Source organism: Suricata suricatta, chromosome 17, assembly GCF_006229205.1.
Source record: "Suricata suricatta isolate VVHF042 chromosome 17, meerkat_22Aug2017_6uvM2_HiC, whole genome shotgun sequence".
In the NCBI taxonomy this organism is placed as follows: Eukaryota; Metazoa; Chordata; class Mammalia; order Carnivora; family Herpestidae; genus Suricata; species Suricata suricatta.
Genome location: NC_043716.1, coordinates 16,539,735 through 16,565,910, shown reverse-complemented (window position 1 = coordinate 16,565,910; position 26,176 = coordinate 16,539,735). Strand labels below are relative to the sequence as shown.

Genomic DNA, 26,176 nt, shown 5'->3' with positions numbered 1-26,176 from the left:
AGACAGTGACCTGAGCTAAAATCCGAGTCTGACGCTTCACCGACTGAGCCACCCAGGCACCCCCAGACAGCAAACATTTAAATCAGAATCATCATTATGAGTTCTGACTAATCCCTAGTAGAACGCAGTGGTTATGGGAACAGGATCCGGAGCAGGTGACCCTAGGTTCACATCTCGGTGCTTATGTTTGCCAGGTGTGTGGCTTTGGGTGCATCGGAACCTCTGTAAACCGTCATGTCTTTGCCTATAAAAGGGGTGTTTCGATTAGGGCTGCATAAAAAACCACCCCAAAACTTAGCAGCTAAAACAACAACTCTTTTTTTCTATCTCATGATTTTGTAGGTCAGGAATTCAGACGGGGCTTGGCTGGGTGATTCTGTTCCATGTGGCTGGCATTAGTTGGGTCACTCAGTGGTATTGAGCTGGCGGCTGGGCTGGGCTGGGGAAGGAGGGGATTCGAGATGGCTTCACTCATACATCTGGCTCTCCTGCATCTCAGGCCTCCCCACCTCGTCTTTCCCACGGGGTGGTTGGACCTCTAGCATGGTGGCTCAGAGCTCCGAGAGGGGGTCACCAGCACAAGAAGAAGAAACGCTCCGTGTCTTAAGGCCTGGGCTAGAAAGTCCCAGTGTCATTTCTGCCTTATTGGTCACACGGTCACAGAGCCTGTGATGGGAGGAGTGACAAAGAATTTGGGACCATCTTTCATGCGCCCAAAATGGGGATAAACGTGTCCTTCCAGGCTGTAAGGATTACACAAGGAGATGTGTGTAGAGGCAGATTTACCGTGAGGCTAACAGCACTTCAACCACGGGCTGCCTAATAGGATGGTCTCTTCTTAGTACTGGCATCTAATTTTGTATTCATGATTTTTCTTTTCTTGTCCTTTTTTTCTTCCTTCCCTCCTTTGCCTTGCTTTCCCTTCCTTCCTTTCTTTCCTTTAATTAATTTTGAGAGAGAGAGAGAGCATGAGCAGGAGAGGGGCAGAGAGAGAGGGGGACAGAGGATCAGAAGCAGGCTCTGTGCTGACAGCAGAGAGCCTGATGTTGGGATGGAACTCACCAACTTCATGATCATGACCTGAGCCAAAGTCAGACGCTTAATCAACTGAGTCATTTAGGCACCCCTCTTTTCCTTTTCTTAAAGATCCCCAAATTGTATAAGATCCAGGCCCTACAAATCCTAGTTCTGTCCTGAATGCATGTAAAAGTACTTACTTAGCACACTGACTGGCACAGAGGGCTCAGTCACTACAGGGCCCCTCCATGTCCCAGGCTGGTGCCTGGTCCCCTCTCTGTGCCTCAGACAAAGCTCTGCCTCTCTGTCCTTTCCATTTGTTCAGAATAATTTCTTCTCCTTTGTAAAAAATGAAAGTAAAACATGCTGAGAATAATTTCATAATCATAGAACTGCCCTCCAGATTGTTCCTTGCGTTTACCCCCGACCTTGCACCCCACCGGGGAGGTGGGTCTTACCCTGGGCAGAGTGCCAAGTTCTCTGCTTGGCCTTCTAGAATCTCCAAAGGAAATCAGGCAGAAGGGAGGGAAGCCAGCAGGGGGAGGCAGAATTCCTGGTGCCCAGATCGGTCTAGGAGGCATTGAAATTCCAGGGCCGAAGTCCGGAGACAAAGATCATAATGAGACAGGAAGGTGGCATGGGAAAGAGCCATTTGCATGACAATAATTGAGCCAAGAATAGAAAGCTAGAGGGATACAAGGGTGAGGCCAGCAGCTGAGCTGGGCTAAACCTCAGAAATCAGACTACCCAGCTCTGCTCTGCAGGGGAGGTGGGGACTGAGCCCTATTGCCAGGCTTTGCTGGGAGGGAGGAGTGGGGAGAAGGACACAGCCCAGGGGATTGTGGGAATGCTGGCCGGGCTGGACTTTGCCCTCCTCCTCCTCCTCCTCCTTCTTCAGCCCAGTCGTTGTGTGTGGGCTTTGTGGCCGTAAGGCTAAGTGGGCATTATGGCTGCTCAGAAAGAGCTCTGTGATGCCATTGTGATCGGGGCAGGCATCCAGGGCTGCTTTACCGCATACCACCTGGCCAAACACAGGAAAAGAGTCATCCTGCTGGAGCAGGTACTGTGTTCCCTCTGCACTCCTGACCTTACGGACGGTCTCTCTCTCCTCCCCTAGAGAGAAGTTTCCGGAGCCAGCAGACTTTGGAGTAAGGTCTGATTGTCAATTTCTGTGCAGTCTGCAGCTTTGCTGCCTCGTGTATTTTGTGAAAATACAAAGAGAGTTCCACCGTCCCTAAGACCTACATTGGGTTTCTAGGCTCACTGCCTCCTTTTACTGCCTCCCGGTTCCTGCCCTCAATCAAGAAATGTCCTGGGCCCTGTTCTTTTCCTTCTCGCCACTCAGTCTCTTCAGTGCCAAAATGGTTGATCCGGCCTGGAAAAATAATCAGTTCTGCTTTGGGTAACCTTAAGGAAAAATAATTTTGTCCAGAGGCAACAGCTGACTTGTGAGCCTAGGAGGTAAGATTCTTACCTGGGTATTCCTGGCCTCCCACCCTGGAACCCAGCAGAGACTTCTGTTTCTTTCTGCCACCTCTGGTTGATGGCACTCCTTATCGTTTGCTACACAGGCAGTAAGACTTAGGTCTTATTTTTCCTTCTAGAAAAGGTGTCTCCACGAAATGCAGTTTACACTGACCACTGCATATGTGGGTGGGCCCCAAGTGTCTCCAGGGTCCTTCCCAGGGCAAGTCCACCCAGCTCACCTTCCAGAATCTTCTATCCTCTCATCTTCCTGACAGCTATCCAGACGGGTTTTGATTTACTCTTCTTGGTAATGAGCTGGATTGGTTAGACACCTTTTTCAACTTCTCTATCAGTTTTCTCAAAGCCTGAGGGATCCCTGGTTTAACCTTGCCGGAAACTCTTCATCCTTTGCTAAATCCCAAGGTGGTTCCCTTGTCCTGAGTGATCTGAAGCCATAGAGAAATAGCATCCGTTTCCTTGTCCATAAAAGGAAGGGGGTTAGACTGGAATGATCTCCAAGGTTCTTTCTAATTCTGTTTCTCCAGGAGACTAAGTGGGGTGGGGTTGCAGCAAGATGACCAAAGACTAACTAGCAAAGGGACTTTGGGATGTGAATGATGTTAGCAAAAGTGAAGCTGAATTAGTCCTACTGAAAACTTCTGTGCCGATAGCTAAATCAGTAACTTGGTTGTGAAGGGAGACTGTATGGAAAAATTTGGACAGGGCGGAGCTGTGGATCCTGGGGGTGGGGATGAGGAACAGGCAGCGCAAGGGGTAACAGCTTTGGCTGTCTCTCTTATTTTCCATTTCCAGTTCTTTCTACCACATTCCCGAGGAAGCTCCCATGGGCAGAGCCGGATCATCCGAAGGGCATACCCTGAAGACTTTTACACCCAGATGATGGAAGAATGCTACCAGATATGGGCTCAGCTGGAGCATGAGGCCGGAACCCAATTACACAGGTTCGTGGTGGGGTGGGGTGGGAGAATTCTTTGAGTTGTGGGGCCCAGTGCCTGGGGGTGCTTTTCATATGTGAGGAGGTGCTGCCATGAACACTTGAAATGCACTGCAGGGACACGGGGCCCAGGGGGGTGCCAGACCCGGCAAAGCATTGTGCTCACGGTCATGATGTTGGCCCGTAGTGTCAGCTGGCTGCTGCTGCCTTCTGAGTTCCAGGACTGGGGTTGGACACGTGTTCGAGGCTAGCAGAGGTTGTATTAGGAAGACTGCTGAAAAGGCACTGGGAGCAGACACCCAGAGCTGGAGTTTGTATTACATCTCCACGGAGCCACCTGAGACTCTTTCAGGGTGGGGATTGAAATAAAGGAGGAGGCTGCTGTCTTGAGGTTTTTTTTTTTTTTTAATGTTTATTTATTTCTGAGCAAGAGAGAGAGAGAGAGCACCAGCAAGGGGAGGGCAAAAAAAGGGGAACAGAGGATCTGAAGTGGGCTCGGTGCTGACAGCAGTGAGCCCTATGTGGGGCTGGAACTCATGAACTGTGAACTGCAAGATCATGACCTGAGCCGAAGTTGAATGCTCAACCGATTGAGCTACCCAGGTGTCCCTGTCTTGATTCTTTATATTCCTGCTAATATCATAGCCCTTCATGCTGGGTCTTCACCCCCAGAGTGACCCTTATAATCCATTGCATTCTCTCTGAATGCCCCTTCCTATAGGCCTCCTCTTCAGACCCCACTGCTTGCTGGAGTACTCTATGTCCCTTTAACCCTTAACACTCCTTTGCCTCCCTCTCGCTACCCCCCCCCCTTCCCCTGACCTTTCAAACACTCATGGGGAGGAAGGCAGATAACACACGAGGCACAGAGAACTTAACCACCCACCCCACGTCCCCTCCCATCTTCTCTGTGGCTCTTAACTGAACTTTCTACAAAACCACCGCTCTATCCTACAGGGTGGCAGTTATTTTAATGGCCAGGAACCAGGAGGTTACTGTTCTGTTGCAAAAACACCATTAACTTAAGAACAAAGTGAAATCCATTATGCAAATACAGCTAGGACAGCTAATTACAGATTTATTCCAGAGGTGGCTAATGCACCCAGCACCCAAATAAAGGAGCATGACTTGCTGAGGGGTGGCCTGGCAAAGGGACCCCTCTCTGTCCGCCATCTGTGAATACTGCTGAATATCTTACAGTAAAAGAAGTGTGAAGGCCTTGGAGGGCTCACTTCTTCCCAGCAGACACGGAGGCAACGAAGATGTTGGGAGAGTGATGTTAGGAGAGTGTCTGGAACCTTTCAGAGGGAACATGATTCTGGAGACAGGCTTGAACTTGACTTTGTGCTCTACCTCTCACTCACTGTGTGGCATTGGAAAAGATTCTGTACCTCTCTGTGCCTCATTTTTTCCTCACAGGGCTTTCTGGGGATGGAATGAGACTCTTATGAAGTATGGTTTGGAGAAAGCTGTTTAACCTCTCTGAAACTCAGTTTTCTCATCTGTAAAGTAGGGATATCTATTTCATGGGGCTGATTGTGAGGATAAGTATGTGAAGGGTTTAGAGTAGGACCTGAGAAGTCCATCGTCATCACTGTCACCAGCATCACCTATTTAATACTTGTGGTAAGAAACTAAGGCTATTTTAAAAGCACTCAATCCCTGTTCACCTATTTATTTCTCCCCACAACCACATAAGAGATTTGCTACACAGTAGTCAGGGTCTTAACCTGTTAGTGCAAATCACAGGATTCCTATGCTCCTAGTTAGTGTAGAAGAGGGCTTGGCGAACTTTTCCCGGAATGGCCACATAGTATTTTAGGCTCTGCAGACCATATGGTCTCTGTTGTAATGATTCAGCTCTGCCAATTACCCAACTTTTCCCATTGTAGTGTGAAAGCAGCCACAGATGATATGTAAATAACTGAGCGTGGCTGGGTGCCAATAAAACTTTATTCACAGACACTGACATTTCATATTCTTTTCGTGTCGTGAAATATTCTTTTTTTTTTTAATCAACCATTAAAAAATACAAAAATCTTCTTGGCTTATGTGACAAACAAAAACAGGTGATAGACCTGATCTGATTCCTGAGTCATGGTTTGCTGTCCCCACAGACTGGTTACTTTGTCCATCCTCTCTGTTCCAACAAATTCACATCTAAATCATTCCAGGTGGAAAGACTACTAATGTTTATTTAAAGATAGGAATGGAGTGCCTGGGCATCTCAGTCAGTTAAGTGTCTGACTTCGGTTCAGGTCATGATTTTGTGGTTCGTGAGTGTCAGGCTCTGTGCTGACAGCTCAGAACCTGGAGCCTGCTTCAGGTTCTGTGTTTCCCTTTCTCTTTTTGCCCCTCCTCCCCCTCAAAAATAAATAAATATTAAAGATAGGCACCTGGGGGGCTCAGTTGGTTGAGCTTCCAACTTCAGCTCAGATCATGATCTCATGGTTCAAGAGTTCTAGCCCCGCATGAAGCTCACTGCTGTCAGCACAGAACCTGCTTCATATCCTCTGTCCCTCTTGCTCTCTGCCCCTCCCCCACTGTGTGGGCGCTCTCTCTCTCTCTCTCTCTCTCAAAAATAAATAAAAACATAAAAAAAAGACAGGGACATATGATAGCCCCTCTTAAAAGACCACTCTGATGCCTTAGCATCCCCAGTTATGAAAGAGTACAATGAATGTGCTTTGGAGTTCTACAGGAGTGCTAGGTGTTGCTATTATTATTGTTATTATCATTATCACATCCTTTCTTCTGGCTAATCTGATTTACTTGGCAGGGCAGACTAATTTATTCGGTTCTTTTATTTAGGAACAGAGAACAGATACTTCCCCTTCCAATTCTTTTAGCTTTTGTTCTTAATTCAGATTTTCTGTAATGATTCATCCTCTCTGTGGTTCGTATTCTCCGAGGTTCTTCTCAGAGAATCAGCACAACATCATAATCTAATTGATAGATACGAATGTATTTACTTAAGGCTACTTCACAGTGATGAAACAAACAAACAAACAAACAAACAAACAAATCACCAGACATCTTCAGGAGTTGCTGGTTAAGGTGGTTGTCCGATTCTTTTTATTCTGTTCTGTTCTTCCTATGACGGTGGCATACTAAACATGGGTGGGCTCAGGATATTTGCATATATTCTGGGTACAGACAATGCCACATGTGCCAGATCACAAGGTCTGCATCTTTTGTGATGTGTACAGCCAGGACACTGATACCACCAGCAAATCCCAGCTCTGGGGCCCATCTCTTGCTTGCCCCGCCTTCTCCCTTTGAGTCCTAATATCTAGCTCCCGACCCAGGCTGCCCCTGCTTAGCTGACAATATCAGACAAGATCACAGCCGTAGGCAGTACAGCTGCCGGCAGAACCTGGTGGCCCCCTCTGCAGCTGCTGCTTCCCGTGTCTGTGAAGTGTCTGGCTTGTCAGCCACATCCCCTCCCTGGAGCAAAGTCTTTGTTAACCAATTCCACCTCGGCCCACTGAGCCGAAGATGAAACGCCAAGAGCTCCTCCGAAACCAACAAAGGCAGCAGCCATTACTGAGTCCCTTCCCTAAGGTGACTCTGGGAGCAGGCTTGACAGGCACTTTAAACCCCCAGTAGAGAAATCAGGGAGCCTGGGCTGGGAGGTGGCTGTGGGGAGAGCTGTCTGCCCCTCTCAGTTCCTCCTGGCACCATCCTGCACCCTGTCCTCCTATAGGAATGGATGGAAATCCCTGATCACCAGCTCCTCACATCCTGTCCAAGGCTTTAGTCGGCCAGAGGAGTCAACAAGGCCCTTGGGAGGATTCTTCGATTGCCTCTTCCTATTGCTGGATCCAGCTGGGGTTGGAGGAAGGCGCCGTTCCTATCACATGCTCTGCACTCGGCCTACCTCCTTTTGGGAGCTGGGAGCCACACTCTTTCCAGGGTTCCCTGACAACCAGCCTCTCTTCAAGGTGCTCTCTCTCTAGGCCAACCCTGACCAGGGGTTTCCTGGACAATTTTCTTTTTTTCTTTTCCCTTGTGACGGCCTTGTCTCTTCTGATTCCTCCCCTCCCCAAACTTTGTAGTCTAGGTGTGAGGAGAAAGAGAGCACGGGGAGGCCCAGAGCACAGGGGTGAGAAATTGATGCAGAATGAGCGGGTCTGTTTATTGGGATCTAGGAAAAACCATTAAGAAAATAAACATTTAAATGATTTTCAATCCGCCCATGGAAGTCATCTATCTTCATACTGGGGGAAAAAGGCCCGTTCTCTGATCCCGGTTTTGACTGACTGATTTCCAATTCTCTAAGCATTTCCCACAGGAGCCTCTCACCTATCTCCCCTAATGACAGGCCTTTGCATTTCCAGGCAGTGTTTTACATTTATTTCCAATTTGCTCATAATGGTCAAAAATCTCTCTCCAATCGGAGGCATTTCTCCAGCCGCACACGGTTTCCCTCAGGCCAAATAGCTCAGCTGTGATCCACGGAAAATGAGAATTTCCCAAACGCATCTTCGGACCAGGGGAGGGTCCAGAATCACGAATTCAGATGGAAAATTTCCCACTGTTAGATCAATATCTGGGCTAAGAAATAAATGCCACAGGGGCAGAGAGCTGGAGCAAAATGATTACAATCGGCACAATTACACTTACCAGAGGAATCCGCTCACTGATTACTCCTAGGGATGGGAGCGCCTGCTTCATCCGCCACGGGATGGCTTGGGAATTAGAACATCACTCAGTGTTTCATAATTCGACAGATTTGCCCATTGTCTTGGCATGAGTTTGTTTTCCCCATACATTTCTGTAAGAAAGAAGGAAGGAAGGAAGAAAGGTAGGGTGGGAGAGAGAGGAAGGGAGGAAGGGAAAGTGATGGAGTCTCTGAGTCTACAAGAGACCACGGTTGTTACACTGCAGGCAGGGGTTGGAATTTCTGAGCCAGGGATCTGACCTTGTAACCGCTCTGGTGAGGGGTCAGTCAGGTCTTTCTCAGAATTCTCCCAACCACAACGCCAGCCGGCTAGAAAGGGCTCAAGAAGATAACCTTGGATGACTTCGGAATTATCCTCTCGACTGAGAGGTTTGCCAGGCAAGTTTTCATTCCCTGAGAACCAATCTGAAGTCCTTTTTGGGGCCACAGAGAAAGGACCAGCTGACGAGTGGGGATTCTACAGCATCTTTCCTCCGCTGAGCTTTGAAGAGGCAGAGGCTCTCATTGCTTTCTCACCAGTGGTGAATGCCGGGGAGGCGGGGGCCGTGGCCAATGGATTGGGCACGCTGCGCGGCTCTGTGTACTGACACCAGCCCTAGGGCCTGCTGTGTCCCTACCCCCTCCCAATCTTCTCTTTAATCCCCCCAACCAGATAATGTGGGATTTGGAAGCATGTAATATCCATGAGACTCCATTATAGGCTATTACGAGCTTTATACACAGTACCTGGGGGATGTACGTGGCTGACGCTGGTCACCGCGGCTGCTGAAAGCGAGAGGGACTACAGCAACGATCCCAAGGGCCACACTGACCCTTCTATTGTTTAGATCTGTTTCCACCAAAAGGGAGCTCTGGTCTCTGGTGACAGAGAGACAGGAAAGTATTCAAGAGAAACAGATTTTACTCCCCTAGAGAGTAAGAAGCACAAAGGGAAGTATAGGGAGAAACAAAACCATAAAGTCATGGAGTTAATTGCCGGAACCCTAAGAGACCACCTACTGGTGTTTCTGCATGAGGGCGCTGGGGGCATTGGAGTAGGATCCTCCGGAGCATTGCAGGTTTAGTGTCCCCGGCCCCTGCCTGCTAAATGTGAGTGGCAATCCCCAGGCACTGTGACGACCAAATAAATCGCCCATGCCATTACACATGCCCCAGGGTCGGGGCGGCACCACCCTGTGTGGGGGGGTGCATCACCGACAGTCCAGCCGGCATGTATTCCAGATGAACATGGGGCCTGGAACAGTGTGAGACAAGAGCAAGGTCACAGGGGTGTGGCAGGACTGGACCCAGAGCCAGGTCTCCCAATTTAGGATCCTTCCCATGAGACAGGCAGCTCCTGAGGAGGAACCAAGCACAGACAAGTGCAGCAAGGGGACAATACATCGTATGACAAGAAAAGGGACAAAGGAGGGGCACCTGGGTGGCTCAGTCGGTTGAGCGTCCGACTTCAGCTCAGGTCATCATCTCACAGTTTGTAAGTTCGAGCCCTGTGTCAGGCTCTGTGTTGCCAGCTCAGAGCCTGGACCCTGCTTTGGATTCCATGTCTCCCTCTCTCTCTGCAACTTCCCCAGCTTGTGCTCTGTCTTTCTCTCAAATATTAAAAAAATTAAAAAATAAAAAGGACAAAGAAGAAGAAACAGCAGGGGCTGGGCTGAGGGCAAAGAGGATAAAGAATAGAGATCAGGGGCACCTGGATTAAAGCATCTGATTCTTGACTTCTGCTCAGGTCATGATTTTGCAGTTTGTGAGTTTGAGTCCCATTCGGGCTCTGAGTTGACAGCACAGAGCCTGCTTCGGATTCTTTCTCTCTGTCTCTGTCCCTCCCTCCCCACTCTCAATCTCTCTTTTTTCTCAAAACAAACAAACAAACAAACAAATAGAGATCAGAGTAGTGAATGGATCAAGGGATGGAGGAAGAGGAGGAAACACCTACCAGTTTCTAGGTGAGGATTTTGGATGTCTGCCCTCAAGGGGGAGATAGATCCCGAGATGGATGGAGGGACAAGCAAACCTTCAGTGAGAGCCCAGGGCAGAGTAAGGAATGGGCTGGCAGCTCAAGAATCCTGATTGCGACCCTAACAACAGCATTGAGATGACTTTACCAGTTCTTCTTATTTGTAATTTTTTAAATCTTTTTAAGGAAGCTCCATGCCCCGTGTGGGGCTCGAAGTCCCATTCCCGACAGCAAGAGCTGTGTGCTCTACCGACTGAGCCAGCCAGGGGCCCCTGACTTTACTAGTTCTTTGACCATGAGGCTGAAATCTCCTTGATGGGACCCTTGCTGAAGAACGAGAGAGAGAGAACGGCACAGGGACCTGATTCATACCCTCACCCACATGCCTTTTTTGTCCTTTTTTTTTAACAGGCAGACGGGGCTACTACTGCTGGGAATGAAGGAGAATCCAGAATTAAAAACGATCCAGGCTACTTTGTCTAGACAGGCTGTGGAGCACCAGTGTCTTTCAGCTGAGGAACTGAAGCAACGTTTCCCCAATGTCCGGTTGGCCAGGGGAGAAGTGGGGCTCTTGGACGAGTCTGGAGGAGTTCTCTATGCAGACAAGGCCCTCAGAGCCCTCCAGGTAGTGTGTGTAGCATTCGGGGGCAATGCAGCCTCTGTGGTCATTCCGATCTGCTGTTCCCCAGACCCCTTGGCCGGATGAGGGCCTTTGCCCTGCTGGCTTCATTCTCAACCTTTTGGGCAGGGCAGTTTCATACACCCTGCTAGGCCTGGTCTTTATGGGACAGGAGGTCTCGAGTCAGAGCCCTCTTTTCTGCCCTAAGTGAAGGACTCTGTCCACCAAAGGTGAACCACATACCTGTGTAACTAACGTACTCTCCCCTGCTGCTGCCCTTTCAGGATGCAATTCGACACCTTGGAGGCCTAGTGTGTGATGGAGAGAAGGTGATGGAGATAAAGCCGGGGCTACCAGTCATGGTGAAAACTACGTCCAGGAGCCACCAAGCCAAGAGCTTGATCATCACAGCAGGCCCTTGGACCAACCAGCTCCTCCGTCCCTTGGGAATTGAGCTGCCCCTGCAGGTAAAAGGGGCTGGAAGCCCGAGGGTTGGTGCTTAAGAAAAGAAACCTTGGAGTAGACGGACTCACGTTTGAGTCCTGGATCTGCCACTTGCTACCAGACGACCTTGGGCAAATTAGTATACCTGAAGAGCCTCAGTGTTATAATCTGTAAAATGAGGATATGACTGTTGGAGAATTAAATAATCTAATAAATAAATATAGGCCTGACCTATAGTAAGCTATCAATAAATCTGAGGTATTATTAACTCAGAGAGAGAGAGAGAGAGAGAGAGAGAGGGCTGGTGTAAATAAATATTAAAAAAGAATGGAAGAAGAGACAGAGATGCAGAGATCCTTGTGCCTCATATCAAAATATAACATGTCAGGAGCCTGGGTGGCTCAGTCGGTTGAGCATCTGACTTCAGTTAAGGTTATGATCCCACGGTTCGTGACTTTTAGCCCCATGTCAGGGTCTCTGCTGTAAGCACAGAGCCTGCTTCAAATCTCTGTCACCGGTCTCTGTCCCTCTTTCCCTGGTTCGCTCTCTCTCTCTCTCTCTCTCAAAATCAATAAATCAACTTAAAACAACGAAACACCTCAGTAACCTGAGAATTGGGCGAACAATGATGGACAAGTTAAGAGGGAGCCATCCAGCTTGTATTCAGAGCTACAGGACCCCAGATGAAACTGTTCTTGACACCTATAGTTTTGTGGCTTTCCCCCTTTATCTCCCACTTCTCTCTCTGCTCCAAGACCCTGCGGATCAATGTGTGTTACTGGCGAGAGAAGGTTCCCGGAAGCTACAGTGTGTCCCAGGCCTTTCCTTGCTTCCTAGGCCTCGACCTCAGCCCTGCTCCCCACCACATCTACGGGCTGCCCTCTGGGGAATATCCAGGGCTGATGAAGGTAGGTGGAAAGGCCCAGAGAAGGTGGGTAGGTGCCCATGAAGGTTTGGGCTTGGCTGCTCTAACGTCCTTTTCAACAGATCCCCAGACCCCCCTCCCTTCCAGGGAGCATTAGGAGCAGAGCACTTCTCTATTCCCTATTTGAAGTGCAAGACCCCCAGCTGTCCTGAGGCGGCAAAGGGAGCCCTTCCTTTGCAAACATAGGATTGGAGGGGGAAGGAACAGCTAGGGCAATCTCGAGTGGAAGCAAACAGCATCTGTCAGGACTGGGGAAGGCTGGGATGATGGATGGGGGCCCTCAGTGAAGGAGCCTGCCCCCTGGGCTGGGGGTGTGCAGGAGGGCCGGCCCTCGAAGCTCACACAGCTCTGATTGGGAGCTAGGTCTGCTATCACCACGGCAACAATGTAGATCCTGAGGAGCGGGACTGCCCGGAAGCATTCTCTGACATCCAAGACGTCCAGATCCTAGGCCGCTTTGTCAGAGATCACTTACCTGACCTAGAGCCCAAGCCTGCCGTTTTGGAGCACTGCCTGTACACGGTAAGGGTGTGGGCGGCCGGGCCAGGCCCCTCTCACAGCCCCAGGGAACAGGGGAAGGAGACAGATGGCATTCGCACTGCTCAGGCTCACATCTATTTGACCCCCAACAAGATATGTGGCTTGAAACAAACGCGCTTATTTCTGTGGGTCGGTTCACCTCTACCAGTGAGGCCCCGCTAGAGGTTATTCATATTCCTTTTCATTAGCAAACTAGGCTTATGCCTGGCAGCCCCTCGCTATGTTTCCCAGAAGAGCTCTAAAAGATTTTTTGGCAAGATGTTCTAGTTGAACAGGCCTTAGGGACGAAGAGAAGAGACAGATGTCACCAGGGCCTGAGGCATCTTGGCTAAAGTTAGTTTACACGCATTAACTGAGCACCTACTGTGTTCATCGCTCTGTATGAGAAGAGAGGCAGATGGACAAATGAGAAAGACTGTCATACCCCAGGGGACACTGGCATGCAGAATGAATCCTTGTGCTCCATTCCCATTTTTTTCTGGAAAGCAATCCAGCCTGGTCCCCTCCCTTCCTTGCCTGCAGTTCTTCCTCCTCTTTCTATCCTCAGAGGACACAGGTGTGATTGTTTCTTTCTAGAACACCCCTGACGAGCACTTCATTCTTGATCGACACCCAAAGTATGACAACATTGTCATCGGTGCTGGATTCTCTGGTGAGCCTGAGCAGGGGAAGATGTGCCTTAAAGCTGCCCTATCTCAGTACCAGGCAGAATGTTTTCTTTTTCCTTTTTTTTAAAAAAAATGTTTATTTATTGATTTTGAGAGAGAGAAAAAGAGCTCGAGCAGGGGAGAGGCAGAGAGAGAAGGAGAGAGAATACAAAGCAGGCTGTCTGTGCAGAGCTGGATGCAGGGCTTGAACTCAAACTGTGAGATCATGACTTGAGATGAAATAAAGAGTTGGACGCTTAACTTGCCTGAGCCACCCAGGTGCCCCTTAAAAATTTTTTTTTAAATGTTTATTTATTTTGGGAGAGAGAGAAAGCTTGAGCGGGGGGAGGGGCAGAGAGCAAGAGAGAGAGAGAAAATGGTGTTTTCTATGCTCTCGGCTGTCCAAAGCCTAGACGTGAGCATCTAAAGGTGCTGGGCAGTGCAATCAGAGAAGAAAGGATAGTTCTGGCGGGAGGCAGCTTCCAGCTTTGGGATGAGGACCAAGAAGAGAGGTAGCCCTATTTGGGGACAGAATAGTGGACCTCCAGGGACCCCAGCCGCTGTCCCTGAGGATGCTTGACAAGCTGCTCTCCTTTCCCTAGGACATGGATTCAAGCTCTCCCCTGTTGTGGGGAAGATCCTGTATGAATTAAGCATGAAATTAAAGCCATCCTATGACTTGACACCTTTTAGAATGAGCCGCTTCTCTGGGCTGGGCAAAGCCCACCTCTGACCCCTGGCCAGCGGCCTCCTTTGTGTACATTGGAGCTGGGAATAAAGCCCTCCCGCCATAACACGTCAGCTTGTGCTCCTGCCTCTTGATTCCCCTGTCAACACTGCATGATTGAATCAACCGACCTTCTTCCCCCGGCCAGCTCCCCAGTCCCACTATGCTTTTTTGCTTCCGGAAGGTCAACCAGATAGTCTACAATCACAGAGTAGCAAGGACCTTCGAGATGGATGTCTCAATAAGGAAGACGCATAAGGACTGGCTCAGGGGACCAAAGCAGTTGTTAAAATTCTCTTTGCTGAGACATTTGATAAACTTGGGGTGGATTTGACTAAAGCCACCCAGGGGAAGGCAAACAAGATGATTTGTGGATCGCTGCTGCCCTTGGAGTTCCTTTTCCGAAAACTAGAGCCACCCTCCATAATAGTCTCCCATAAAATCTAGCTCACCTTGGGTGCACAATAAATGCTTGTTGAAAAAAATGTGTTGAGCAAACAGATAAATAAAAAGCTGCATTGCGTTAAAGTCTGTGGTGGCCTTTATTTTCAATGCGACCTTATTTCTCAAAGACTTTGTCTAACTGAGCACCCCAGAGTCCATTATCCCAGAAATCCTAGGGGTCTTTATCCTTTCAGTGCACTGCACCCTCTCTCCCTGGATCCTTTGTCTGGTTCCCATCCTCTCCCTGGTTCTGTGAAGATGCTTAGCTCCCCAGTCTCTCATTAGGGTGTATTGTCAGGTCCTTATGAAGATGGAGCTGTTATACCAGAAAGGAAGAGAGAGACACACTCGCTTAGAAACCCTGTTCAATGTTTGAATGTTAAATGTGCCATTTTATTATCATTAGGATTGCTCCCACTTAATGAAACGGCATTAGCACCGAGTCGGCTGGCCTCCTTGCACTAATTGCTTTGGAAGGGAACAGGCTCATAACTACCCCAGGGTGGGTGAGGGGTGAGGGGTGTAACAGGGCTCAAGCTGGGCTCATCGCACTCAGCTGAAACGCCCGCAGGAGCTGCTCCAGACCAGGACAATTTGACTTGAGAAGCTAGCTCTGGGGAGAGGAAAACTGGGACCAGCTGCGGTGGAAATGTCAGGAGGAGGCATCGAGTGGGAAGAGAGGGAAATGGAAATAAGAGTAAAAATATCCCCAAAGGAAAGACAACACAGAGGAAATTGCCTCCTAGGCCTAGGCACATGGATCGGCGCTGATTTCCCCGGGGGAACTGTAAAAGTCAGCCGGTCTCCTCCGCCCCAGCCAGGTCTGCTTCTCAGGGGCCCTCAGAGGATCCCCTGCACCTCAGCCTCCAGAAAGTGGGAATAATTGCGTCTGCAAAGTAGGAATAACGCGCTACAACATGGAAGACATGTGCTAAGTGACAGAAGCCAGACACAAAAGGACAAACACTGGAGAATTCCACCCACAGGAGATGCTTACGCCAGACAGGTTCACAGGAACAGGAAGTGGAATGGTGGCTTCCGGGGGCTGGGGAGATGGGGAATGCGGTGTTCGTGTTTAAGGGACACAGGGTTTAGGTTTGGGAAGACAATGAAGTTCTGCAGATGGTGGGGATGGTTTCATAACACCATGGTTTAACATACCACAAACACAAACATGGTTTCAGAGAACATAATGCCATGGAACCGTTACACTTAAAAACGATTAAAATGGGGGCATCTGGGTGGCTCAGTCGGTTGATTGACTCTTGATTTCAGCTCAGGTCATGGTCTCTCAGGTTTGTGAGATCGAGTGTGAGTTGGGCTTGTGCTGACAGCTGGGGGACAGCTTGGGATTCGCTCTCTCCCTCTCTATCTGCCCCTCCTCTGCTTGAGCGCTCAAATGCGCACTCTCTTTCTCCCTCTCATATTCTATTATTTATTTATTTTATACATATTTCCATTTTTATAATGTTTATTTTTGAGAGGGGGGTGGGCGGGGGAGCGCAAGCATGGGAGCAGCAGAGAGAGAGAGAGAGGGGATCCGAAGCAGGCTCTGCACTGACAGCAGAGAGCCTGATATGGGGCTCAAACTCATGAACCGTGAGATGACCTGAGCCAAAATCAGATGTTTAACGACTGAAGCACCCAGGTGCCTCCAGACATATTTACTGAAACTCTGCTATGTGCTGGGGACTGTGCTAGGCATCCTGGATATATCTGTGAACAAAACAGATGAAAATCTCTGCTCTTGTGGCGTTTGCCCAGTCCAAGGAGAAGACATATAAAAAGTATTCATGAGTAAATGTTATCGTAATTTAGAAGGTGACAAGTGCGTTGGGAAAAAGAGCAGGGGCAGGAAGATAGAGAATGCTGGCGGAGTTGGGTTGGGGGCGCGCTGCCATTTGCGATGGTGGTGATGGTGATGAGCCTGGGACTCAGTGAGGAGGGGCATCTGAGCAGCCCTGGAGGAGGGAGCGCACCATGCACATAGTGGGATATGCGGAAGAGAATTCCATAAACTGTAAAGCGAGGTATTGTTGCTGGGAGAGAGAAAAACGGGGTACAGACAGATCGGCGTAAGATCCTGCCATCTCCCAAGCTGGCAAAGTTGGGGAGAAAGGGTGTTGGGAACCTCTGGCTCTCATTCACTGGCTGCCCGCAGCTCCCTCTGCCTCTGCTTCACTCAGTGCCGCCCTCCTCCCCCAGCCAGCTGCAGATCCCCTTCCAAAATATCCAGTCTTATTCCGCTTGCTGGTGACAGTAAAGGAGGGGACCAATGTCTAGAAGAGGCTGTGAAAGGACAAGTGGGGGATGATGACAAGCCCTGCCTGAGCTGGTGTGTCCTAGAAATCGAGTGTGAGGAGGGGCAGGGGCGTGTGGGGGTAGGAAGGGGTGTGTGTGGGAGTGATGAGGTCAGGGAAGAGTGGAGAGAAAAAGGAACTGGAGAAGAGACTGGAAATGTGCAGACCAAGAAGACAGGCAAGGATCTTCAGGGGTGCTGCCCACCCCCAAAGCCAAAGGAAGCTGGTCGAGGATGCCCAAGAGGCAGGATCTGAGCATTTCTTATTGGGGCTGGGGTGGGGTCCTAGAGGAGAAGAGGGGATGTAGGCAATAAAGAGTCCCTGGGCACAGAGGAGAGGAAACACCATTGTTAAAGTTAGAGGGTGGAAGGGGGGGAACGGATGGACAACTTGAAGGTTCTAGAAACATTGAAGGATTTACCAAAACAGACCCACCAACATTATCTCCCTGCTTCCCTTTCGGTCAGGCATCTCCCTTCAGGCAGACCCTGCATATTTTCAAGATGGAAGAAAATCGCAATAAATTGGACAGGCAATAAGAGACCTCTGGAAGGGCAGCTCGGGTCTGTACAGGCTGCAGGGGAGAGATAAGAGCAGGGAAGAGAAAGAGGCCAGCATGGTTGCCAACCGGACGAAGGAAAACAGAGGCAGGCTAAAAATAGGTTGGGGATGGGGAGGGAGGAAAGCTAGTCCAAGAAAGAAGGGAAAGCGGAGGCAATCGATGCCATTGTGACTCTGACCCAATTCTTCATCTCTCAGCCTCACCAGACTGAAAAAGTAGGGGGTGATGGGGAGAAAAGGAAAGGTTGGCACACAGAGAGGAGAGTCAGAGGAAAGTAATTTGAGTCCTAAGAGCTAGGCAGCTGTGGAGCACAAGTCAGTAACCATGACGTGGAAAAGACGGGGTAAAGTGTAGTTAGTACTAGCGAAACCCTCCCCAGAGTTTGGGGCCCCAGGACAGGCTTAAGAGCTTAAGGAGCATGAGTATAACTTGGGAGGAGGAGGTTCAACTGTCTAAAAAGGTGAAAGGAGGCCATGAGGATGAGTTAGTCTGATGACAGTAAGAAGGAATGACCTGACTCTTGAGTTTTACTTCTCAGAAAGGTGATTAAAGAGAATTTGCTTACTGAATATTGTATTTCTTTTCTTTTTAAAGTTTATTTATTTATTTTGAGACAGAGAGAAAGAGAGAGGGAGAGAGAGCACAAGCAGGGAAAGGGCAGAGACAGAGAGGGAGAGAGAGAATCCCAAGCAGGCTCTGCGCACTGTCAGTGCAGAACCCGAAGTGGGGCTCGAACGCACAGATCATGAGATCATGACCTGAGCTGAAATCAAGAATTGGACTCTTAACCAACAGAGCCACCCAGACACCCATGGATATTTTATTTCAACAGTGGGCTTCCAGTGCAGCAGGAACGATTTAGGTTAGACCTTGGGAAACCCATCCCACTAACTAGATTTGTGAGACATTAAAACATGTATAGAAACACTCTTATGATATCCTTTCCTTGGACATCTTTAACAACGAGAAGCCCATCTATCTGGGCAGGTTTTCCTGAAGGCCAGGGCTTCCCCATAAACCTGTGGAAGACTTCTGGCTAGAGAGGAGATCTAAGGTTTTTATTACCCTTGAGGTAGGCTCTGAAATGGGTTTCTGGATCTCCCCCCGCCCCCATGGCAGGGCAAATGTAAGCACCTGGGGCAGAAGGGGGAGGCACAAGGTGGGCTGGATCTGCGGGGCAGGGAGAGGGGAGATGCAGCAGAGACAAAGGGGCAGGATTCTAACAGGCGGGACCCAGTGGCATTTACATAACTTTGAATAATGAATAAGCCCAGCTCAGGGGCTCCTCGTCAGCACGCTCATCTGCATCTTTATTAAGCTTTATAAATGATTCAGCTCCCTACCCCTTCCCCCCAGCCCCTGCCCAGCCTGCCCCAAGCATCAGGGTAGCTGATTGCTCATTATTTTAGACTAGATTTGTTTCACCAACATTCAGTGAGGCATGGAGTAGGGGACACAGGAGGGAGGAACACGGCCAAAAGCAGGTGGCATTGAGGGGTAGGGGAAGAACAGAACATGGGAGGGCAGACAGATGGCTGTGAGATGGGGAAGGGGGCATAATTCTCCAAAAGGCTCCTGGGGCCAACATCTTCAGGAAAGAGAAGTTTCTTAGATTTCCTGAAATGTGCTGGGTTCAAGTCCCATTCAATCCTGGGTTTCCCTCATATCTGCTGCCAAGTCCCCCTGCCCCCCCCCCCCCCAGGCCCGTGCTCAGCTCCATTGCAGTGTTGAGCCACTTGAACAGCCAAATGATGAGTACAGCCCTCAGGGAAGTACTCACTTTTTCCTGAGGCAGGGATTTTGATATTTTCAAGCAAAAAAAAAAAAAAAATCTGCTATGCTTGCAAGGTAAGAACAGGCACCAGGCATATTAGGGGAGAAAGAGATAGACGCAGGCACACGTAGTATGTGAATTTGTAGCGGAAAAGGAAGGCGTGCGCCCACAGAGAGTTCGAGCCTACCCAGAGGAGAATGTTGGAGAAGGTGTGCAGCTTTCAATGTATTCGGGGAGGGCATGTTAGTGCCCATTCCTCTGGGACCTGCCTGATCTACTGGCTGGAGGCAGGGAGAGGTATTAAAAGCCTAGACAAGGAGGAGTTGGCAGGAAACTGGTAGGGGGAAAGGTAGGGCATTTCTCAACCCTGGCTGCACATTAAAACTACCCAGGGAGCTTTAAAAAATAAGATGCTTGGGATGCACCCAAGACCAATTAAATTGGAATCCCTGCATGAGAAGGCTCTAAAGCACAGCATTTTTTAAAAGGCTCCTTAGTGTTGTTTTGATCCTGATTTGAACACCTTTTTAATTTATACATACATATATATAATGTATTAAATTATTACTATATAAAATAAAATCAGTGAAATCTAAACATTAGATGTTTGGTACTAAAGAGTTATTGGCAATGTATTTAGCTGTGATATGAGTTTTGTGATTATATTTTTTTAAAGAATCGTGGTCTTTTCTTTGGGGGATGGATGCTAAAGTATATTTGGGGTCTACTTCAAAATAATCCAGTGGAGGGAAAGGGAAAGTGGGCGGGTGTAGATGAAGCAAGATTTGCTCAGCATTGATAACTGTTTTGTTTTTAAAATTTTGTTTTTAATTTTTACTTACTTTTTAGAGAGAGAGAGAGAGAGAGAGAAAAAGTGTGAGTGGGGGAGGGGCAGAGAGAGGGTAACACAAAATCTGAAGCAGGCTCCAGGCTCCCAGCTGTCAGCACAGAGCCTGATGTGGGACTTGAACTCACAAACTATAAAATCATGACCTGAGCCGAAGTTGGACACCTAATTGATTGAGCCACAGAGGTGCCCTTAACTGTTTTGTTTTTAATTTTTAAATTAAAAAATTTTTTTGTTTTTAAATTTTTTTAAGTTTATTTTCAGAGAGACAGAGAAAGCATGAGTGGGGGAGGGGCAGAGAGCGGGAGAGAAAGAAACCCAAGCAGGCTCAGCACTGCCAGCTCGGAGCCCAATGTGGGGCTCAAACCCACAAATCCCATGACCCCAGCCAAAATCAAGAGTTGGTAGCTTTACCAACTGAGCCACCCAGGCACCGCCCCGCCAGTGTTGATAACTGCTGAAACTGCTTATAGAGAAATTCATTGTATTCTTTCTTTCTTTTCTTTCTTTTTTTTTTTTTTTTACTTTTTGTATACAGAACAATAAAGGGAGCTCTTTGAGTTTTCTAACCTGCAGCAGGGTGAGAATCAGAGAGCCAGGCACTCGGCAGGAAAGGGGTCAGCACAGCATCTCTGTGAGCATAACTGGCTTCAAGGAGAGCAGGTTTGTGGGATCCTAAGTGATAGGTGAGGGTCCTGACCTCAGGCAGAGCTGCAGAAACCACTTGAGGGGAATGAAACCTAGCAGTTAGAGATGGAGTTGGGGATGGGAGGCGTCAGAGGGCTCTTCAGGCTTCTTCCCCAGTCAGCACAGTGTCTGGGGACTCAGAGTCCCCAAGCTTTTTGCACCAAAGTGCAGGGCATTGGGAGTGGTCGCTGGACGGAGGGAGAGGTGCCTGCCTGAGGCACCCAGAGCCAAGAAGCCAGCTCTGCTCCTCTTAATCCCCACCTCTTGTGATTCCACAGGAGCTGGACCCCGTCTCAGCCTCTCAGCCGGCACCCGCCTTCCCCAACTGCCATCACCACTGCTTCCCTGCGCTGTCACTCCCCTGACGGGCTCATCTGCCTGTGCCAGGGAACATTAGCCCAGCTGACTTCATCAAGGAGGTGAGGGAAGGCAACACAAATCCACAGAAGTATGGGCACCCAGGCACCCACTCCCAGCGGCTGCTGGCAGGGCAGTCCTGAGATGCTGAGAGATTCGCAGTCGCTTGGCTTCATTTGCATATCACTCCTTTAATAAACAATTCAAATGAATCCCAAATTTTCAGTGTTCTGCTATCGAGTGGTGGGAGCTCCTCACGTTTGTCCCTGACATGGAGCAACCCTTCCCACATTCTCCATGTGCTCTTGCAAAATAACTTCCTGGCCATTGGCCATCAGCGGTGACCGATGCTCCTCCCCACCCCGCGCCCCTCCCACACTGAACTCAGTGCTTCCCCCCCACAGGCCCCCACCCCCACACTGCAGGCACCACCGGCCCAGCATCAGGCTCAGTTTGGGGCTCGATCTGTCTTCTCCGCTCCATTACCTTCCCCTGATGGCCTCTAGGGGCTGGGGAGGGGAGAGACTTGGAGGGGGTCTATTTAAGAGATTTTTGGAATCTGTGCCTGCGCATCACCCGCTGCCATGAGTTATTTCAGCGCCGATGTTTGTCTCGAGCTGATTATTCCAGCCCGAGAACAGGTGGAGCAGCCTGCGGTGGCTTATTCGTCAGCCAAGGCCATCTGTTCCCAACAAGCTGAGATTTGTAGCTGATTTCTACTGGGGAGCAAGGAGTGGGGGTGGGGAGGGAGATGAAACTCACCCTGGCACCCCAGGGGACTTAGTCCTCTCGGACCTTCTGCAAAGCCTGGACTCCCAGGCATCCCCTTCTGACACTATACCTTCTCATTTTCTCAGAGAGAACTCACTGGTCACTTGACTCTCTGAAAGGGCAGAAATACTTTTTCCTTAAGGGGCTAACCCTTCTTAGATGGAGTCAGGTATGAGAAGCACAAATCGATCAGCCAGGCACAAAGTCTGATCATCGAGCCATGTCCACCCACAGAGATTTAAAAAAAAAACAAACAAAAAAACCCAAAAACAGTATACAACCATGACACATATCCTAAATGACCTTCGGACTCCTGGCTCCTCCTTACCGACTCCGCCAGTCCCTTCACCAACAGGAGGTCAAGATGTCCTCGCCTAAACCTGTCTCCCAAAGGGCTCCGGGCTGCACGGGAGGGCAAGTCTAGATGCTCCCCCGACTTCCTCTCCCCGAAATACCCTGTTCAAGTCCCACCCTCCAATCTGCTCCTCTTCCAGTTTCCACACTCAGCCGTGCCAAGAGATGCCTGCTGCTTTAAAAACGGCTTTCCCGGAGCAAGGGGTCTAAGCAGTTTCTAAGCTGCCACATGCTTCCCCCGCGCCCCTCCCCCTGGCTACTATTTCTATCGAAATGCCAGGAAAGAAGCTACTCTTAAAATCACACTAATATGACAATTTGGGGCCTTTTTGGGTGTTTGGCACAGACATACATCTGTACTGACTTAAAAAAAAACTGAGGGGAGATTGGGTGGTTCATTTGGCTAAGCGTCCAACTTCGGCTCAGGTCATGACTGGTAGTTTATGAGTTCAGGCTTGCTTTGGGCTCTCCGAGGTTGGCACAGAGCCCATTTCGGATCCTCAGTCTCCCTCTCTCTGCCTTGCCCATGCTCTCTCTCTGTCTCTCAAAAATAAATATAAAAAAAACTGTCTGAAAACTTTATAAGCAGAGATACTTCATCTGTAACCCACATCCTCAAATAAGCCTATTTCTAATTTTTAAGGTCCCTTCTAATTTTTTTTAATGCTTATTTATTTTTGGGAGAGAGAGAGAGAGAGAGAGACAGAGCGTGAGTAGGGGAGGGGCAGAGAGCCAGGGAAACACAGATTCCGAGGGAGGCTCCAGGCTTTGAGCTGTCAGCACAGAGCCCGACATGGGACTCAAACTCATGAACTGTGAGATCATGATCTGAGCTGAATGCTTAACCGACTGAGCCACCCAGGTGCCCCAGATCCCTTCTAATATTTAGCCAATATCTGTGCTTTCCTGTGTACTCTTGTCACATGTGCACGTTCTCTTAAGAACCCATTCACAGAGCTATATGACTGCCTCACTTTCTAGTTGGTTCTCTAGGCTTATTTTGCTGGTTCCTGGGAATAGAAGCTCCTCTTCTGCTGTTAAATCTTGCCCACTTGGTTCCGTATGGGGTCCACTGGAAAGACAGCCTGCACAGTTGAGCTCTAGGACCCTTAAAGGTTGGTAGTGAGTTCTCTGCTTCTAGTGCAGCAACTTCCAGGGCAGTGTCACTCACTAGAGTCACTCTTCCCTCCTCTCAGGAGGGTAGTGTTCCTGTGGGGGCCAGAAGCAGCCTTCAAGCAAGGATTCTAACCTGCATCCGCAACCTGCCAGTTCCCAAGGCTACATATGAGCTACATACACACAATTTTGTATTTGCCTATTTGCCCGTCATTGACCTATCTTTCAAAGACATAATGTTTCTAAAGCTATTGGCTGCTCGGGGCCCCTGGGTGGCTCAGTCGGTTAAGCGTCTGGCTTCAGCTCACATCAGATCTCACGGTTTGTGGGTTCGAGCCCCGTGTTGGGCTCTGTGCTGACAGCTAGCTCAGAGGCTGGAGCCTGTTTCAGATTCTGTATCTCCCTCTCTCTCTGACCCTCCCTTGCTCCAGCTGTCTCTCTCTGTCTCTCAAAAATAAATAAAAAGCATAAAAAAAAAATTAAAGCTATTGGCTGCTTCTCCTCAAACCAGAATGCGTGTGTTTTTCAAAAACTCCTTCTTTTTTGATTCTCTGCTTTCAAATTCCCTAGCTTCCTCTTTCCCCCAAATCCATTTGCTTCTTGTCCTAATCTAGTCAGATCATAGATGTGGCACAAAACACATGAAAATTTATTAAAATGTGGAAACTCTTTGACTCTTAAGCCACCTCAAATATAATTTGCCTGGATGGTGTGAACCTTCATATCCTTTTTGAGGTTTTCTTTCTTTCTTTCCCTCTCTCTCTTAAAACTGTCATAGCTGACTTTTGATATCTAAAGCAAATTCTATCTGCACATTTAAGTATTCCACTGGGAGATTTATGTCACTGACTTCAATCGCAAAGTACACATCCTTTTTGGAATCTCCCTCATGTATATGACCCATCACTGGGGTTTACACTACAAAGAACTCAATTTCTCTGTGAAATTCCGTCTAAACAAATCTAGCATCCTTATTAACTCCAAAATGGCTATTGCTCTGGAAGTCACTCCTCCCGGATCAAATCCCAGAGAATGGTCTGGATTTTTCCATCGTGCTGTAATGAAATTAGACTGAAGTGAATATAGCTTAATATATGCATTCCGGGCCACGTGGACTGTTACTCATATTGTTGGCACAGTATATGCATGAAGCAGAAATGTGATAATGTATGGAGGATGCTCTGAAAATTTTAAGAAGCAACATAAATGTAAGACTGACATTTCCCCTCAAAATGCCAAGAAGTGTTTCCTTACTTAGGCCAGGCCTTGGTGAATACCAGGCACACAACAATTAGAGACGAGGTCCGGGACAATGCTTCCTGGCACTCTCACATGTCCCTTTATTCTCTGACAAGGCCTGAATAGCCAGGAGGGCCCTGGCCAGTTGCTGGAACCAAGCTGGGGACCCTTCTGGGACACATACCACCTCTTTGAGCCTCACAGAGAGGACACTTCCGGTTGTGATAAAGGTTAGAGGAATAGTAAATGCTCAGCAAATGGGAACATAGTAAGTAGGTGCTCAGCAAATGAGAACTATTGATGATTTTGTCATCCTTATCCCACGGTCACTACTGACAGGCCGGGGAGAGCACCCTCATTCTCAGCTTCTGCTAAGGACCTCCAAGGGCCCTGAAAAAGGCGGGAAACAGTATTGTCGGTCGGCTGAGTGCGGAGACCAGTGCTCAAGCCTAGAGAATCCTTGAAGGGCAAGGCCGACGGGCTCTGCCCAGTCGACTGCTCAAGAAGCTTTTGGTGGTAGTGGCTTCCGGAGGTGCGGGTTGGCCCGTCAGGCGGGGGCGGAGCCGGAGGCTAGGCGCTCCAGAGGCCCGGCTCATGCAAATGAGATATGAATATGCTAATATCGCCGGCTCCTGGCGGATGGGAGGGCGTCTGCCTGGACAGGCAGAGCCCGCGAGGAAACAGGAGAAAAGCCGGGTAAGCGGAGGCGCAACCGGGCTGCCGGCCGCACCGGGCCCTAGATGGACTGGCTCTGGGAGACAACGTCTCTCTCCACCGGCAACGGCATCTCGCTGCCTCACTCGCGCCGCCAGCCGGGCCCTCCGGCTCCTGACCTAGGGTGATGAAGGGGTGGGGTGTGGGCAGCCCTGAGGGGCTCCCTCCGAATTGAGAAGCCAGAAGGATCTTGACAGCAGTACCACCTTGTTTTACAGATAGGCAAACTGAGTCCAAGACATTAAGCCCCTTCTCCAAGGTCTCAGTGCTAGCAGAAGTGCTCCATCGAGCAGGTTCCTGTCTGTTTTTGTTTTGTTTTCACTGCAGCACGTGGACACCACTCGGTAGCTGAAAAAAACGGCAGCCCCAAATGCAGCAGAACTTGGTGCGTTACCAAGCATGTCCCGGACTGCCCACCAGGCTGGAGGATTTAGCATAGAATACTTCCTGGGGAAAGATGAAAGGAGTTGGGGTGGCAGCCAGTAGCAGCAGCCGGCAAGGACAAATTACCATAGGCTGATCTGGAATGTGTTGCTGTGGGAAAGGTGAGGAAGTGTTCCAGCTTCCCTGAGAACCAGCTCAGAGGAAATGAAAGGGGAACAGAAGGACCATGGTTAGATTTAAGGCAACACTTTCTTCCAGGGATGATAATGGGACCTCTTATTCAGTGACCCAGGAAGGCTATGGACCCACCCCCCTTCCCTCTCTTTTGAGGGCTTTTGGAACCCAACTCCCTCTTGTCTCCAATGGCCCAGCATGGAGGACAGGAATGAACGACTGGCTTTGAAAAGTCCCCACTATTCAGGTAGGAGATCCTTTCCCTCGATGGGCCCCTTGGGCTCTTTGCTGAGGTTGAGGACAGCAGACACGCTCTCTCCGGGGCCCTGAGGGGAAAGCAGCAGTCATGGCATCTCTTGCAACACGCTCACTGCCAAATTGATTCAAATTGGCTTGGATATGAACATATGATTAAAGGAACGGCGCAATTCATTTATCAGGAGAGATTAAAGAGCGGCATCTGCGCAGCCTAGC

General features: G+C 49.2%; 1 protein-coding gene across 2 annotated transcripts; it reads left to right on the top strand.

Annotated features, from left to right (window-relative positions):
- Nucleotides 1–1,920: 1,920 nt before the first annotated feature.
- Nucleotides 1,921–14,507, top strand: PIPOX (pipecolic acid and sarcosine oxidase). Of its 2 annotated transcripts, none has more exons than XM_029927905.1 (8): nucleotides 1,921–2,077; nucleotides 3,298–3,446; nucleotides 10,489–10,702; nucleotides 10,981–11,163; nucleotides 11,896–12,048; nucleotides 12,429–12,587; nucleotides 13,182–13,257; nucleotides 13,855–14,507. In XM_029927905.1, the coding sequence occupies exons 1-8, from the start codon at nucleotides 1,964–1,966 to the stop codon at nucleotides 13,983–13,985; spliced, it is 1,179 nt and encodes a 392-aa protein (XP_029783765.1). In that variant the 5' UTR covers nucleotides 1,921–1,963; the 3' UTR covers nucleotides 13,986–14,507. The 2 variants fall into 2 exon arrangements, with proteins under 2 accessions (XP_029783765.1, XP_029783766.1); XM_029927906.1 differs by lacking the exon at nucleotides 1,921–2,077 and adding an exon at nucleotides 2,378–2,478.
- The last annotated feature ends 11,669 nt before the right edge of the window (nucleotides 14,508–26,176 follow it).

What these genes read in the sequence shown, in the direction of transcription:
- PIPOX (XM_029927905.1), top strand. Translation starts at nt 1,964, where the DNA reads ATGGCTGCTCAGAAAGAGCTCTGTGATGCCATTGTGATCGGGGCAGGC. An exon ending in GCCGGAACCCAATTACACAG is followed by an intron (nt 3,447 to 10,488) that starts GTTCGTGGTGGG and finishes TTTTTTTAACAG; the next exon opens with GCAGACGGGGCTACTACTGC. An exon ending in CATCGGTGCTGGATTCTCTG is followed by an intron (nt 13,258 to 13,854) that starts GTGAGCCTGAGC and finishes TCCTTTCCCTAG; the next exon opens with GACATGGATTCAAGCTCTCC.